The following is a 15651-nucleotide window of genomic DNA, read 5'->3' as shown; positions in this document are numbered from 1 at the left end:
TAAACAGATTTGCTCCCCAGTCATCAGGTAGGAAGATAATCCAGGTATTTGGCATCTGAGTTCTGTGCTCTGTCTACCATAACACACTAAGGTCTTAATTTAGGTAGGACCACGTGTAAGTTGGAATTACTCTGCATGGAGGTTAAATCAGGAGATCTTAAGATGTCCCTTCCAACCTGTATTATTCTATGATTTTTATGGTACAGCTCATTAGCTCTTCACTGAGAATTTTACCAGATTTCAAACTTCTAGATTTGACTTGAGTCAGGAACCATTTCAATGCAGACACTTTTTTTTTTCCTTAGCTGAAAAAGAAATTTTAACCAGTGAAACACTTAAATGTAATTAAGCATGTTGCATGGATTATTATGACAGGGGTTGAACACTAAGGTGATCAGCTGGCCTGTTTTAAAGACACCGCGTGATGCCTGAGGAAGCCATTGCACTTTCTAATGCAATACTGGGCTTGGCAGAGCAAGCCTGGCCCTGCCCTCCATTCAAAATGTAGAAGAGTAATACGCTACATTTGATTCACTATTAATAGAACAAGTAACCACAAATCATTTAGCTTATTCCCCAGTGTATGTGTTTCTGGACAAATAAAACATACAGCACTTGAGTTTTACTTAGTGCAAAGCAAAGCCCCTTAGGAAATATATAAGGTCATAGTAAAGATTAAATGAAATGCCAAGCCATTTATATAAAAAATATAAATACTTTATTTTCAACTAAAAAGGTGCAAACATGTAACTTTTGGTCACACTTCTCAACAAATGAACTGTCCAAAAAGAGCCATAGTCAAAGACAGAAACAAATGCTCAAGTGGAAAGACTGATTAGCTACAGAAGAGTTCTTCTTCTTAAAGCCACTTGTTCAAATAAAATGGAGGCAACTGCATTTTGCCCAACAGATGAGTGCTTTTTAAGGATACAGACACCAAGTCTTACACTCTCCATCTTTATCACAATACACCATTTCGCCCCATCTGAATGATTTCCACTAGAGTATCTATTTCATGCTTTGAATGCATTGTCAGACAAGCTTTAGATCCTACCTATCTTGTTCCAAAAAAGAAGGCTATCACTGAAATTTCAAAGCATTAAACAAAGGCACAAAACTTTAAATTAATTTAGATAACTGTACAAATATATATACACAGTATTTACAATATTAATAAAAAGTAGCTTGTTACAGGTAAATTAACTGCCACAAGCTGTCCAGTCTAATAGACATGATTCTGATTCTTGTTGACCAAGCCATATGAATCAGAGTGTCAGAGCTGAAACATTATTGTCCTGACTAACAGAACACCTTCTGCTTAGCACTTTGCTGGGTGAGGGTTTGCATTCCAGCTGTTGCTGTCACTAAAACCAGTGTCAGCAAACATGCTAATGGTCTCCTTCTCAATTGCACTACCAGATGAAAAATACTGTACCACATTAAGGGAACACTTGCTTGAATCTGCTTTTCCTGCACATTTCCCTTAACCCCTTCACACCACCTCATGAACAGCATGTTCTGAAGCTGTGTCTTGCTGTGGTCCCACTGTCCGTTTTACCTTCTTCTTCAAACCACCGTTTGGGGTCAGTAGACAAATTGTCTTAGGTCACATGGAGCAGTTTGTTGAAATTAAAAAAACCGATTTAAATACCTTGTGCTATTGAATCATGTTTACAAAATGAGATGCAAATCAGTTCAAGTTGAGAATCTAGTTAGCGTCTCCTTCTAGCTTTATGCCATGTCTCCATACATCTTCCTGTAGTACAGAGACTCGAAGATGTCGTTGTCTCCAGGGCAGTTGTAGTGGCACGCGCAGGTCTTGATGAACATCATTTTCCTTTTCATGATCTCCCCATCAGGGCACTTGAACTCCACGGGGAGGGTGGCTGTTCTGTGGGGTGTGCAGCAGCGCCCGTCAGTGCAGACACCACAGAACTTAGCTCTGTAGGTCTTCACGCTGGTGCAGCCAGACAGCTCAAACTTGATGGGCTTGGAGATTTTGGGGGTGCGAATGCACTTTTTGCCTTTCTGTTGGGATATAAGTGAATACAACATGTTTAGAAGGTAGGCTTTGATGTAGCACTAAGCTTAAATGTTAAAAGCAGGCAGATGCACGAATCCTTACAATGCTTTCAACAGGAGAAAGTGTTTACATAGCATCATAATAACGTGTGAAAGAGAATTATAAGGACATTTAACTGCAAAATATTCACTACTGGGGCAAAACTCAAACTTCATGATGAGCCACTTGAAACTTACTACTGAAACTTACTACCTATCAGAATGCCATGTTCTTTGGTGAGATATTTTTTTGCCAGCTGATGAAAGCATCCTAATAGATCATACATTAAAGCTGAGACTCTTTACCTTGATATTTTCCTCCAGGTCCACTTCACAAGGTCTGACCATGCAGAGCCTGCTCTGTTTCTCCAGTCTGCAGAAGGCATTATCGTTGGTGACCCTGGTTGAGATGCCCATGCCGCAGGTCTTGGAGCAGGCACTCCATTCGGTGGTCTGCACCAGGCAGTTGGCACGCATCATGGTCGGGTCCGGACCGTAAGTGTCTTCCAGTCTGTACGCTGCAGGGGACAGACAACCAGGATGAGGCTACCATCCGAGTTTGCACCCTGCTAGAGGCTCTGTCCCCTTCCCAGGGAAATTTCCGTAACTATGCTTATCTGCAGGGCAACCCCACTCACTGCTGCCCTCCGGCTGCTGGGGCAGCCCCACATCAACCCACCCTGCTACACCTGACCCCAAGCAGGCAGCCCTTTCCCCTCAGCCCACCACCCACGGAGGGACCCCCACTCACCAGCAAGAGCAGGTCCCACAGCAGTCTGCTCCTTGGGCTCGTCACAGACCCACTCCTCGCAGCACTTGCCGGGGAGCTTCACCCTCCGCGGGAAGGGGCAGTCGGGGCTGGGCAGGCGCACGTCCATGCTGCAGAGGGGCACGCAGCCCACCGCCCCGTCCAGGCAGGTGCACTGGTACTTGCAGCTGCTCTGGAAGGACTCCCCGCTCCGGTACACCATGCCGCCGAAGACACACGGGGCGCCGTCCCGAGCTGCGGGGGCAGGAGGCGGAGAAGGGTCAGGCTCAGCCCCGGCCGCCGGGACCCCGTCCCCCGTCCCCCGTCCCCGGTGCCGGCCCCCACTCACCGGTGCAGACGCCGATCCTGCGGTTGGCGGGGGAGCCGAAGTCGCAGAAGAGCCCCTTGTGGTGGTCGCAGGGGTCGCGCTCGGTGCACAGCTCGCCCAGCTGCTTGGCGCACACCCGGCAGCAGCCGCAGCCGTCGAGCACCAGGGAGACGCCGGCGGGGCAGCTGGGGCCGGGCCCGGCCCCGCACTGGCACTGCCCGCTGCACTCCTGCCCGCGGGCCTCGTCCTGCGCCGGCGGCGGGGGGAGAGAAGGAGACAGCGGCCGTCAGCGCCGCCACGCCGTGCCCGGGCCGGCCGGGGCAGCAGCGGCGGGCGGCGGCGGCACTTACCGGGCCGAGGAGGGCGACGAGGAGGAGGAGGGCGGCGGCGAGGCTGGACGGGGACATCCTGAGGCGGCTGCGAGGCGAGGTCCCGGGAGAGCGCTTCCCTTCAGCGGGGCCGGTGCGGGCGGTGTCTGAGCTGCGCGGCTCGGCTCGGCTCGGCTCGACTGTGCTGTGCTGTGCTCGGTGCTCCGTTAGCCGCCGGGACAGTGGCTGCGTGACTGCGGAGCCCGGCGGCGGGCGCCCCTTTATAGGCGGCGGCGGCGCGGCCCCGCCAATGGGCTGAATGGGGCCGCGCACCAGCAGCCGCATTCCCCGCATTCCTGCGCGCCGCGCCGCCCGCCCCGCCCCGGAGCGGCCCTGACCCCTGGCTCCCGCATTCCTCCGCCTCCCCCCGTTCCGCCCCCCTTTTCCCTTTTTTTTTTTTTTTTTTTTAGGGAAAAAAAAAAAATCGCCGTGTTTTCCTCACGCCGCGGCCCGCCCCGCGCCCGGCCGGTTGCTAGGGGCGGCCCGGGAATGCTTCGCCCCCCCCCGCCCCAGGCCCTCGCCGGCCGGTGCCCGCCGCCCGTCCCGGCGTATTCCGAGCGTTTTGTTACGACCAAAAAAGGTATAATTACCCCGCGGGGTGTATAAATTGACTCTGTGTCCTCCTGAATCATACCGAATATTTGTAATGTGTTCCTTTCCTAATAGATGCTCTCTATGAATAGAGAGAGTGCCTATTTACTCTGAAATATTTGGCACAACGGAGCGAGTCTGGAGCATGGAAGAAGTGGCTATTATTTTCCCGCTGCCTGTGTGCAGCTGTCATCCCCGAGCAACACAGTCTTAGCGCAGCCCCGCTTCCGAAGCTCCCTGTCAGACCGTCCCGGGAGGACAACCAGGCGTGCCACCGCGCTCAGCCGAAACCCCAGCACCGTGCCTTGGATCTGACCGAACCCCAAACCTACGTGTTGTGGTTTGGATTAAATCCTTGCAGATAACTCTTAGGCTTTGCATTTTCTTTTATTTATTTATTTATTCATAGGCCAGAAGGATGGTTCTTCCCCCCGCTCCCCGTGTACCAGTTGAATATTCAGTGATGTCACGATGTTTGACCTCCGCTTTGGCACAAGGAATGCCTGCGTTTTGACTCTTGACCCACAGAAGTATGTTAGCATTTAACGAGAGAGATTGCCTTCGTGCATCTTGTTAGGCAAATTGGAATCTGGTGGGTGTCTTAAAAGCCAGCATCTTCTGCATGTAGTCATTCTCCCGCTGCCATATCCCTCCCTCTTTCCATTCCTCTGTACACATGCGTGCTCATATCCACGCTATGACACTGCAATATGTATTCACAGGATTCTTGAGGGAAGAAGATACATTTTCATGTAAAGCCCCAGTAGGATATATTGTACTGTAAAACTGTCTTTATATTCTGCCAGCCCTGTACTTTTGGCTGCTAAAGTCATTTGGATGTCATTCCGTCTACTTGAAGTTCTCCATTAAAAGAAATGAGATTGGCTCTGAAAGGGAAGAAGTCCCAGAGGAACGGTTATGGTAAATAATATATGTTCTCAAACATGAGGCCGCCCGAAATCTCTATTTACTTGAAGGACTCCAATGGCCTCAGTGCTGGGTAAATAATATGTGTACCAAACTATGTATGACATGCATACCAAAATGCAAATGTAACCAGGTAAACAGAATGCCTTTTTTAAATGCCTAAATATGGTAGGAGAACATCAGAGAGAGAGAGGCTCTAGACATGTTTTATAACTTTCCATGTAAGAGGTTTTTTCAGAGAATCAATTTTATTAAACAAAACCCGAGAATCTCACCGACAGAAAAAGTCTGTTTAAAAGTAACAAACCACCAGAAAGCCAGGAAATCCAAAATTAAAGGATAAATCTGTCCTAAGTCCTCACACTGCGGGCCAAGTACAGCAAGCCCCATCCACTTGCTGCCCTGAGAAAAAAGACTTACACAGGCATTTGGACCTCAGAACTAGTCCTTGCACAGACTTGAATCGGGAGTTAGCCCCCTGAGTTACAAGTTGTGCCAGCCAGTGAAGTGGGATAGGGATCAGTGCTCTTCAGGTTTGCCGTTTTGTCATTTTTGGTTTCTGCGCTGTTGAATGTGACTCACCATCTACCATGGGGCAAAGGGACCCTGGAGTTAAGGGTGGTTCTTTCAGAGGCTAAGCTGTCGTTAGCTTGTCCTCTCTGGTGACACTGTGCCACGAGCTGGAGAAGAACATCTTGGCATTGAGGCATAAAATGGTTGAAATGCACTCATTTTGACTTCCATGCAGGTGTTTATACAGGACATGCTTTTAAGATAGTATATTTTTTCTGCTGAAATTAGGAATTCACTACACTGGCCTTGCAGACTTGTTTACACAGCTATATACGGTATGCATGTGTCTACATCAGCTTCGGTTGGTGCAGTTCCTTTGGTGAAGTCTTGTAAAATGTACAGGTGTGGATATGCTAAATTCCTCTCTTGTGTTTTTCCTTCTTCTTTTTTTTTTTTTTTCCTCCTTCCCCCCAAAAAGTCACTTGATCGGGTATCAGACATACTGAAAACCTGGCAAGACTACAGGAAAGTGGCTAGACTTGGAGTGTTTGTGTACTTAAAGAAAGAATCTTGCACATTTTCAACTTTCAGTCACAGATATTTTTTTATAAGAGCAATTGGAGGTCTGAGCCAGCCCTCAAAGCGGAAATCAAAAGCTCCAGAGAAACATACCCGAGGAATGTGAACGGGATCCAAGAACCATACGCAATGCACATACAGTACTGTCAGTCTTATAGGAAGTCTGGCCATATATGGACACCTGGACCCTGGGCTGTTTATCATCACCGCGGGCTTGTAGCTGGCTTCGGACCCTTCCTGGCTTGCCTCGGCTTTAGTGTGCCAATTAGTTCCTTTCCCAAAATGCTCACCAGGATATTTCTTAAGCATCGTAACAAATATATCTCAAAATCCAGAGAGGTCTCATTAAAGTTACGTTCACAGGCTTTCGCTTAAAATGCAGGTTCCGAGCAATGCTTGCTCTGCTAGCTCAGAAGTGGACACAAAATAAAAATAAAGAGATTTATTCTGTCGTGACTGTGGTTGCCTGGTATTTATCTTTCTTAGAAGTCATCTGCTGACTTATTCTATGCATCTGTAGGCACAGAGAGTGCTTCTAAAGCAGACTGCTTGCTGCACTTTTACTCGTCCTTCTCTGGAGGCATGTGTGCACTCACGAATCAACAAAGGCAGAGGAAAACAGAAAACCTCATTTCCCAGGAGCTGTCAAGCCAGTTATCCACGTCGTGCTGTTGTTTTGCTGTGTCAGTGAGTCACATGGCTCAACTCTTCTGCGCTGGAGCAACAACGGTTCACTTCAGCTAACCTTGCCAGTGATATTTTATTTGCTAATAGTCATTAGCTCTTCTCCAGGGTGAAGTGGAAGGAGAAGGCTGGGCGGTGCGCTGGATAGAGGGCATAAGGCCTGTGGAAATGTTCGCTGCTGAACTTATGGACGTAGTCCAGGTTCCTCGAGATACTAGGTCAGATTCTCTGCAAGTGTCAAGCGGGTCATTTCATTGAGTGCACTGTTGGCCATCGAAATATCTGCACTTGAGAAGTCCAAGTCCATCGAGCTAAGCCTACTCAGCAGTTTGAGTAAAGCAAATCCTTCCAATGTAATTCCCGTTAGCAGATCCGAGTTCTCTTGCTTTCTGTAATCATTGTCCTTAAACTTATGTTCTTTATGTTCGAACTTGTAATGCTTTATTGCTTCTAGAGTCACTGGGAACGTTGCTTTCAGCTCTTGGCTTCATTCTTAAAAAGTAACTGGAGTGTTTCACAAATGTGTGTGGTCTTAAAGCAGCAACGTGGTTACTGGAAGTAGAATAATCAAAATGAGTATTCAAAGCACACGTAAAACTATTTGTATGAAAGAGAGATTCTAAGGAGCATGAAGCCAAGGGTCTTTTACCTACCAAACCCTAGGTACAGTATATCTGAATGTATTCTGACAAATTTGCCCTGGATCTTTTCAGTGCTATAGGAGCAGCATTCACTACATTGTGCAGAGTTTGGCTGTGTCCTGCATTTCTGTGGGGAAGCTCAGAGCCCTTTCCACAGCTTGCAAGAGACAGTCAAGAGAGAAGAGGCTTTCAGCTGTCAGTTCCTCAGTTTTGACTGAGGTTCACAACCTCTTTCAGCAGTAAGTCAAACTGGGACTGAAGTGAGTCACCTGCCACTCCTTTGACAATTATCCTATAAATGGTTAACAGAGTTCATAAAAAATGAGTGGTGCTGGATGGAGAGGAACGTGTTTGGGGACCTGATTCAGGACATTCACCAGGAGTCCTTTGAAGTCCCTCTCTTAGAGGAACCACATGGAAAAGAGTTGGAGGAAGACTTCCTTCAACTCCGTCATGGCTTACTTGAGAAGGAGTGAATCAGATCTCCTTATTTTAAAATGCATGTGATCTTATTTTCATTTTTTCCACCTTGCTGCTCTCAGGAACTGTCAGTGTAAATTTTGAGGTTTTGCCTTTTGTTTTCCCCAAGCTGGGAAACATCAATGTTTAGTTAAGGCTTGACCAGATTAAGGACTTTAATTGACAAATGCTGTTTACTCTGCAGTAGACTATGGGAGCTGTTAATTTATGTTGTAGCTGCTGTGGAAAATGAGAGTCCTGTGGAGAATCCTGTGGGATACATTTGTCCACATTGTGTGATGGGGTAGGGCCAATATTTATACATTCAGGGATGATGAATAGAATGGACCATTTTCCTTGGGGAGAAAGAGAGATATCACTGTCTGTGAAATTTGCTCCTTTTTGCTGCAACCTGAGTTAACTGACCTTGGTATGGTGTAACATGGGCTTTTCTGTTTGCACAGGCCTTCCTGAGGTGGTAGACAGATTGGATTATCGCACAGGTCTGCAAAGCCCCTGGAGAACTTGATAAGCATGCTGCATCAGCTGACCTATGACTTCAACATACTAACATATTATTTTAGGGAGTGCTTGATTTTCAGGAAAATGGCTCCCCATGGTTCAGCTGCCAGCTTGGCTGGCTGTTTTTTCAGCAAGTGATCTGTGGTATGTGAACTGTGTAAATACATCTGTACACTGACGCAGACGGGGAAACTAGGATGTAACCTACAACGGCCAAGGTGGCTTCCTTATTGACCTGCGGATGTGTGTGAAATTTGGCAACCACCAGACCAGGTCTGAAAACCATCCTACAATGCTGATCTCTCTGGTGTCTGTGGGAAATTCTCTGTTAGACCATTTTTCATGCAGAGACGAGAAGAGCAGATACTCGAAGAAATGTGCGTTGTCAGGGAAGTGGGGACATTTCTAAGATATTTCAATTTCCTGCAGGAACTAGTTGAGGAAACTGAGTTGTGCAGTGGTCCCAGGTCTGAGGCTTACAGATGTGTTGCAGCAAACGTCTTGGTGATGAGTGGCTTTTAAGTAATAAGCATGAAGTTGTAAAAGTGGTAGGACTTACACCAATGGCAAGTGTTTCTGAGCATATTACTCTGTGTACAACATTTTTATTAAAGAGTTTTAAATAGAAATCAAGGTTAGGTTTTTACTGTACCTAGGTGTTTGTTTTGACCAGTTTGGACAGTGGGGTCTCTATGAAGTTTGAGTCTATGAAGTTATTTGTGGTGCATTTCTTGTGAGGAAGTTACCCTCGATGGATCTTGTGGAAAAGTCTGACCTTAATAGCATGGTAAATCTTTATGATTATTTAGCATTCAGTTATGACATAGGATGAAAAGACAGTTCATCAGTTGCCTTTTTTCATTACCTAAGATTTGCAAGGTATTTGGAAATCCTAAAACAGTCCTAACCAATGTTCATCTCTTGAGTTAGGAACTTTGTAATACAAAATTTTCAGGTGAGTTTTGAAAGCAGATAAGTACTAGTCACATCTTTTTCTTTCTCCTCATGTCATTCATAAGATACAGGGGGCTGAATTTCAAATTTCCTAGGAACAGCTTTCTTATTTTACAATCTTAATCTAGTGAGACTGTTCCTAGGCCTTCACATAACTTTTTTTCTTCATAAATGACTTACAAAGTGTGATGATACAGTACGTGGCTTCGGAGGTGTGCTTTGTATTTCTTTTTTTTTTGCCATCAAGCTGCCACAGGGGGGAGTAGAAGGTTGGAAAGGACCATGCTGCCCAAGAAGTCACTGATACAGGGCAAGTGCTGTACTCCAAGTGAATACCCTAGACAGTCCGGTGCGTGGAGGAGAATTGGTGCAAAAGGAGAACGTACGTGCTGGGAATTAAAGGTTTTGTTGGAGGAAGGAGCTGGAAGGTTTGTGCAGCGGGGGCGAGCTGAATGGTTCACCACGTCGCAAAACCACGCTGTTTTTCTTATTCGCTGTGACCAGCTTTTCTATCCAGATGTGAGGGGAATGTGACTGAATTGCTTCTCTGGCTCAGAAGGGAAGATGACATGTGGGAGTTGTACAGGGCTTGCAAACTCCTTCAGTCTGACAAAAGGCTTTTCCCACGATAAGCTATTTGCTAATGAAGAAAAAATGCTCGGCAGAGGCAAAGCATCTCTGCAAGGCAGAGGAGAGAGCGAGGACTTTGCAACTTGATGGGAAAGGGTTGTTCTTGTGGGACCACTAGGGCTGGTGAAGTCCACTTGCCCTGTGTAAAACAGGAGCAGCTGGAAGCTGGCCTCTGGGAGATATGTTCTTACACCTTGGGCCTGGTGCGGGGCCACCGTCTAGTGCTGTGTCCAGGACCCTCAGGCACACAGACACGGTCTGGAGTGGCAAAGGGTGAGCAGGGCTGAAGAGAAAGGTGCATGCATGTGTTTATGTGGGAAGGGTTGGGGGACGGAGAAGGAAGCGGAGAATGTGGTGTGTGAAGAGAGCAGCGAGAATGAACTGGCCAAGGATGAGGTGGGCTTGGCAGCTTCCTTCCCACCACCACCACCACAGCATTTTACCACCATGAAACAGTGTTCAGGTCTGTTAACCCATGGGCGAACTCATTTGCCAGAAAAAGAGATGCGTCTGTGGTGAATTCTGTGTGCTTCTGTCCCAAGCCCCTTTGGATGCAAGTCTCCCTTTTAACTTGCCCCTCTGAACTCAGGAACAGGCTGATCTGTATTGGGGAGCTATGTCATTGAACAACTTAGTCAACATTTTTACTTTTTTTTTTTTTTTAATGGGGAAAGAATGAAGTAATTTTCAGGAACTACTTATGGATCAGGAAAGCAACTGAAAGGAATAGATCAGGCACATTTTCTTTTATGAAATCCTCCAGATCTGAGCGTACAGATCCACCATGAGATAGACTAAGTAAGGAAGAAGGAAGAATTAAAGGAAAAATGCAAAAAAGACATTTATGTTTTCCTAACCTATCATGAGAAATAACAAAAAATGGTATGTACTCCTTGCTAAATGTGTTATTTTAAAAATGCAGAGGAAAGATGGTGAGCAGGTCTTCCTTATCATTTTAACAGCAAAGTAGATATGAAAGTAGAAAATTCTTTGGGTGAAATTTTTCTGTGTTTTTTGTATGCCTGTGATTCTAGGACTGATGAACTATCATCAAAAAGAACCTGGGAGAAATCCACATTCTTTGTTTAAAATATATTGATAAATTCAGTGCCTGTTCCACAACCTTGTCCACAGACTAACATACACACACAAAAAAGAGAATTAATGGTTTGGTTTCCAAGTAAGACACAAGGAATTTGTTTATGCTGTTGGGAGGTAACGTATCAAGGTTTCAGTGGATCTATGTTAAGTATATTCAGAGTCTTACGGAATGCAAGGTTGGTTTTATTCAGCAATAAATATCTAAAGTAACAAGAACATTTATACACTTGGCAAACTTGTTCTTAAACCTCAGGTTCTGGACTATTCTTAGGGACAGTTGTCGTAAGTTCAAGAGTTAACTGGAGACAAAGCTGCAAATGGAAAAAGCTGAAATCAAATAAATTCAGAGCAACTTTGAATTTGTCCCTTAGTTCCAGTGATGCATGAGTACTAGAAGGAACTCAAGTCAGAAACATACTGAAAGTTGTGCCACCGTTTATTGCACTCATCGGGACTCTTCAAATCATAAAAACCTGCAGAACACAGACCTGAGTTAGTGTCACAGTGTCACATGTAAATTTACCCGCACTACTGTCCTACTCTTCTGAAAGCACTTTCAGCTTATGTTGTCAAGTCTTTTCTTCTAGAACATTTGCTAGTCGGCCTTGATGTGCGAGCGTATAAAAGAAGATAAAAAGGAAGACATCTAACAATGTAAAAATCCTAGGCACAGGTGTCCTGGTTTCAGTTAGGACAGAGTTAATTTTCCTCCTAGTAGCTGGTAGGGTGCTATGTTTTGGATTAGGATGAGAAGAGTGCTGATAACCTGCTGATGTTTTAATTGTTGCAGAGCAGTGTTTACACCAGGCCAAGGACTTTTCGGCTTCTCGCTCTGTCCTGCCAGCGAGCAGGCTGGGGGTGCAGCAGGAGCTGGGAGGGGACAGACCCAGGGCAGCTGACCCAAACTGGCCAAAGGGGTATTCCATACCATCTAACGTCATGCTAAACAATATATAGGGGTGGCTGGCCGGGGTGGGGGGCCGGCTGCTCGGGGATAGGCTGGGCATCGGTCAGCGGGTGGTGAGCAATTGCATTGTGCATCACTTGTTTTCTTACACATTATTATTATTGTTGTTATTATTATTATTATTATTATATTATTATTATTATTAATTTTCCTGTCTTAATAAACTATCTTTATCTCCACTCACAGGCTTCACTTTCCCGTTTCTCTCCCCCATCCCAGAGAGGGTGGGGGGAGGGTGAGCGAACGGCTGTGTGGTGTTTAGCTGCTGGCTGTGTTAAACCACAACAAGAAGTTAGAGCGTTTTTGCTATGTGCCGTGTCAAGATGCTCATTCTGGACATGGTGCATGTTCCTTAACATCTGAAAAATGAATACACGTACAAAGACAAAAACAACAGCAAAACCAGCGTTATGTGGTTAGTGATTACATAACCCTTTCTGTGGCTTTTCAGTTTTCATTGTTTTATTCTTTTCAGGAAAAAAAATAAAAATATTTTGGAGTTTGAGGGAAATTACAGCAATCCATTTTGACAGTTTAAGACATCCAACACTTTGGCTAGATGTGTTAGCTCTTCTATTTCTACTCTTCATTACAGTTTAACCCTTGGATAGGATGAATGGACAGCACAGTTACTGTAATTTGTATTGTTATTTGTAATGCAACCAAATCATTCTTTTAGTTGAAAAGGTGTAGATACATGTTTCTGGTGCTGTAGGTCACAGGTTTGTTCCTGCAGAGAATACACTGTACATTATGTTCAGAGCTGACACATAAAGGACTTCTGACATTTGAAAAAGGTTATTTTGCTATGATACAATTCCAGCAATAAAACCACACATGCTGTGTTTCAAGCCAAATTAGTTGATGAATGGATGTCTGATTTTTGTTTCTTGAAGGCTAGTCTGAACAAATCCTGCCAAAGTTATGTTATTACTCAGAAATTGTCATGCTTCTCCTGCAGACCAACACAAAGCAGTAAATTCTCATCACTTAATTATTAAAAAAATACGTAAATTAGAACAGAATGAATAAAAACCAAGGTAACAAAAAGTTCTGTCCACAGATATTTATCAAGAAAACCAATCTGGAACATAGCTGCGAGGCTTAGAGCATATTTGGTACTTCAAGACTAAATGAACCAATGTGCTAGAGTTTTGTGGAGAACTAAGATGAGAATAACAGGGAAGATGGAGAGAAGAAAACTCCAAAAGGTTAAGGCAGTACAGCTCCCATAATTTATGTGATATGGGACCACAGCATCGATGATGAGAAACTTCTCTCATGGACAAATGTGAATATAGACACAAGCTCTGCGATGCTCTTGACTAGAGACTGTTTTTCCTTGGAAGGAAGTTTTGAATCAGGAGTGCAGACAGTAGATACCAGCTTGTTGCTGTGATGACACAATCTTTTTATGCGGTTGTCTTTAAAAAGTTTCTGGTTTAGCTGTCAGCCATCATTTAAAAAAAAGTCTGAGTTCCCCAGCTTTGGACATATGAAGTACACAGTCATATAACATTGCTCCACAACTGGAATGACAGCAAAGTTTCTTTAAAGGGATAGATAATTTTAAGCTTTACATGTGAAAATTACAACTGTAAGCACTCCTGACTTTAAAAGTGCTGGACGAATATTCTTCAAACTTAACCTGAGTCCTGGCTTACTCTACTAAGCAGCACAGAAAAAAAATTTGTAACATTTAGCTATTTTTGAGTTGTGAGCATGACCTTCGTGGTTATAGTATTTAGCAGAAAGTGCCTTGTCCCACCCCCACATAAGTAATTGTTTTCATCTTGCTCAGAGATTCAGTTTCAGGGGGTGACCAAATATGAACAAGCTTCAACCCAAAGGAATTACTATCAGGAAATGACAATCCATGAAGTGAGTAAGTGTGGGGCTGAGATAATCATTAAACATATACAACCAGTCCCAGCTATAAATAGCTTCAGCAGACTGGCCATAGGACAGCGGTCACATTCCTCCTGACCAACTGTAAAATGTCGTCACTGGCACGTGAGCGGTAAAACTTTCTTCCCTACGTGTCTACGCTCTCCATCTTGCAAAGCATTCACTGACTTTCACATGATTTACATATCAAATCCCTGTTCATTTTAGCAACTTTCTCTTTTTCCTGGCCATCGTTTTCTCATTCCAAATGCATTTTGACTCTCAGTCCTTTTTACCGCCTTTCCCCATTTCACTTGGGTCATCAGTAAGTTGCCTTCTCTGAAACTCTTATTCCTCACAGCCTTCAGCTTGGGGTCCCATAAATCTCCTTTGCAGTCTTCAGAGTAACGCTCCAGTCTTTTGTAGGTGACTTCCTTGAGCTGTTTCTGAATATGGTTTGATATCCTTCTGCTAGCCAAAGGGCTAGCAGGGTTTTTATGGGAAATGTGGAAAGCTTTTCAATGGGCCATCAAGGGGTCTTACAGATTTGTTCAGCCTGTACAGTAGTATGGACAATTCTGTTAAGACCTCTGCTTTCCAAGCTGGAAAGGTCACTGTGTTTCTTCGGAATATTTTTGGAGATGTTTCTGTGGTTTGTCAGAGCTAAAAATAAGCTATGATCAACACACTTAAAAATTATGACAGGATTTTTTTTTAAGAGTATAAAAGGCAATCAGATGTTTTCCTCTTAGGGAACCAGTCAGAACTACAGTCAGGCCACGAAAATCCCTTTCAAATCTCTGTGTCAAACCTTTGGTGTTTTTTTTTTTTTAATACCTCTTCATCTGTCTTATGCAGGTCGTACAGCCTCGCATTTTCTCAACTGACAGGAAAAGTCACCAGAAACATCTGTAGTCTTTTCTCCTTAAATTTCTAGGGCAATTGGAAAGCTTTCATCAAAGTTTGTTTTCATTAGAAAGAGGCATTCTGATGAAATTGACCATGGGCATCACTTGTATTAATTTTGTTGTAAAATGAAGATTACAAAAAGTTCATAATTCTTTCTTTTAACATGTTAATGTTCCTTTCTGATTTTGGAAGGGAAAAACATTGGGGTAGTATATTTTGAAATTCAGTTTGTATCAATAACCCACTGGTTTGATTAGCATGAAAAAATACTTTTTTTTTTTTTCACTTTGCGGGACTTTTTTGATCTTTGTCATTTTAAGTGAAGCTGGAAGAGACGTTTGGAATACCAGTATTTTTCAAGAAGCAGAAAAACCATTTTGTGGCCCACATTAGAGAACACTTAAAAATATTTCATGTTTCATTTTAAGTCATTAAAGCCTATTGTGTAAAAGCAAATTTGGTAACAGTTTTACTGTTTTCTGTCACTGTAGTTATTTCTAAAACAAGTCCCAGTGTTGTGAATGATTGGACTACAAGGCCTCTTATTAAGTAGTCCAAAGGCTCAGTTTTGGATGACAGACCTGTAGGAGCAATCTATCACTGATGACTTCTGTGGAGACCTTCAGCAATCAGTTCGTGTCTTCTGTGCTCTTCCTTGAGTCCTGCGCTTGAATATATACTGTATTTGGGAGTGTTGGCTCAAGCTTCATTGCTTTGAATGAAGTGGTCCTTGTATGTAGGACTTAATCATTGCTGGGGTTAGAGAGGGAGTTGCTGAGATA

At 44.3% G+C, this 15651-nt stretch overlaps 1 protein-coding gene across 1 annotated transcript; it reads right to left on the bottom strand.

Annotated features, from left to right (window-relative positions):
• Positions 1-695: 695 nt before the first annotated feature.
• CCN2 (cellular communication network factor 2) lies at positions 696-3805 on the bottom strand. The gene is made up of 5 exons (XM_080583853.1): positions 3488-3805; positions 3159-3384; positions 2813-3064; positions 2368-2579; positions 696-2028 (listed from the first exon to the last, which is right to left on the bottom strand). Exons 1-5 carry the CDS (start codon positions 3797-3799, stop codon positions 1732-1734), a joined length of 1299 nt encoding a protein of 432 aa, XP_080439979.1. The 5' UTR covers positions 3800-3805; the 3' UTR covers positions 696-1731.
• Between the last annotated feature and the right edge of the window lie 11846 nt (positions 3806-15651).

This window comes from Anser brachyrhynchus, assembly GCF_964034855.1.
Source record: "Anser brachyrhynchus genome assembly, chromosome: 3".
NCBI classification, from domain to species: domain Eukaryota; kingdom Metazoa; phylum Chordata; class Aves; order Anseriformes; family Anatidae; genus Anser; species Anser brachyrhynchus.
Note: the sequence above shows the minus strand (reverse complement) of the source record. Positions and strands in the feature narration are given on the sequence as shown.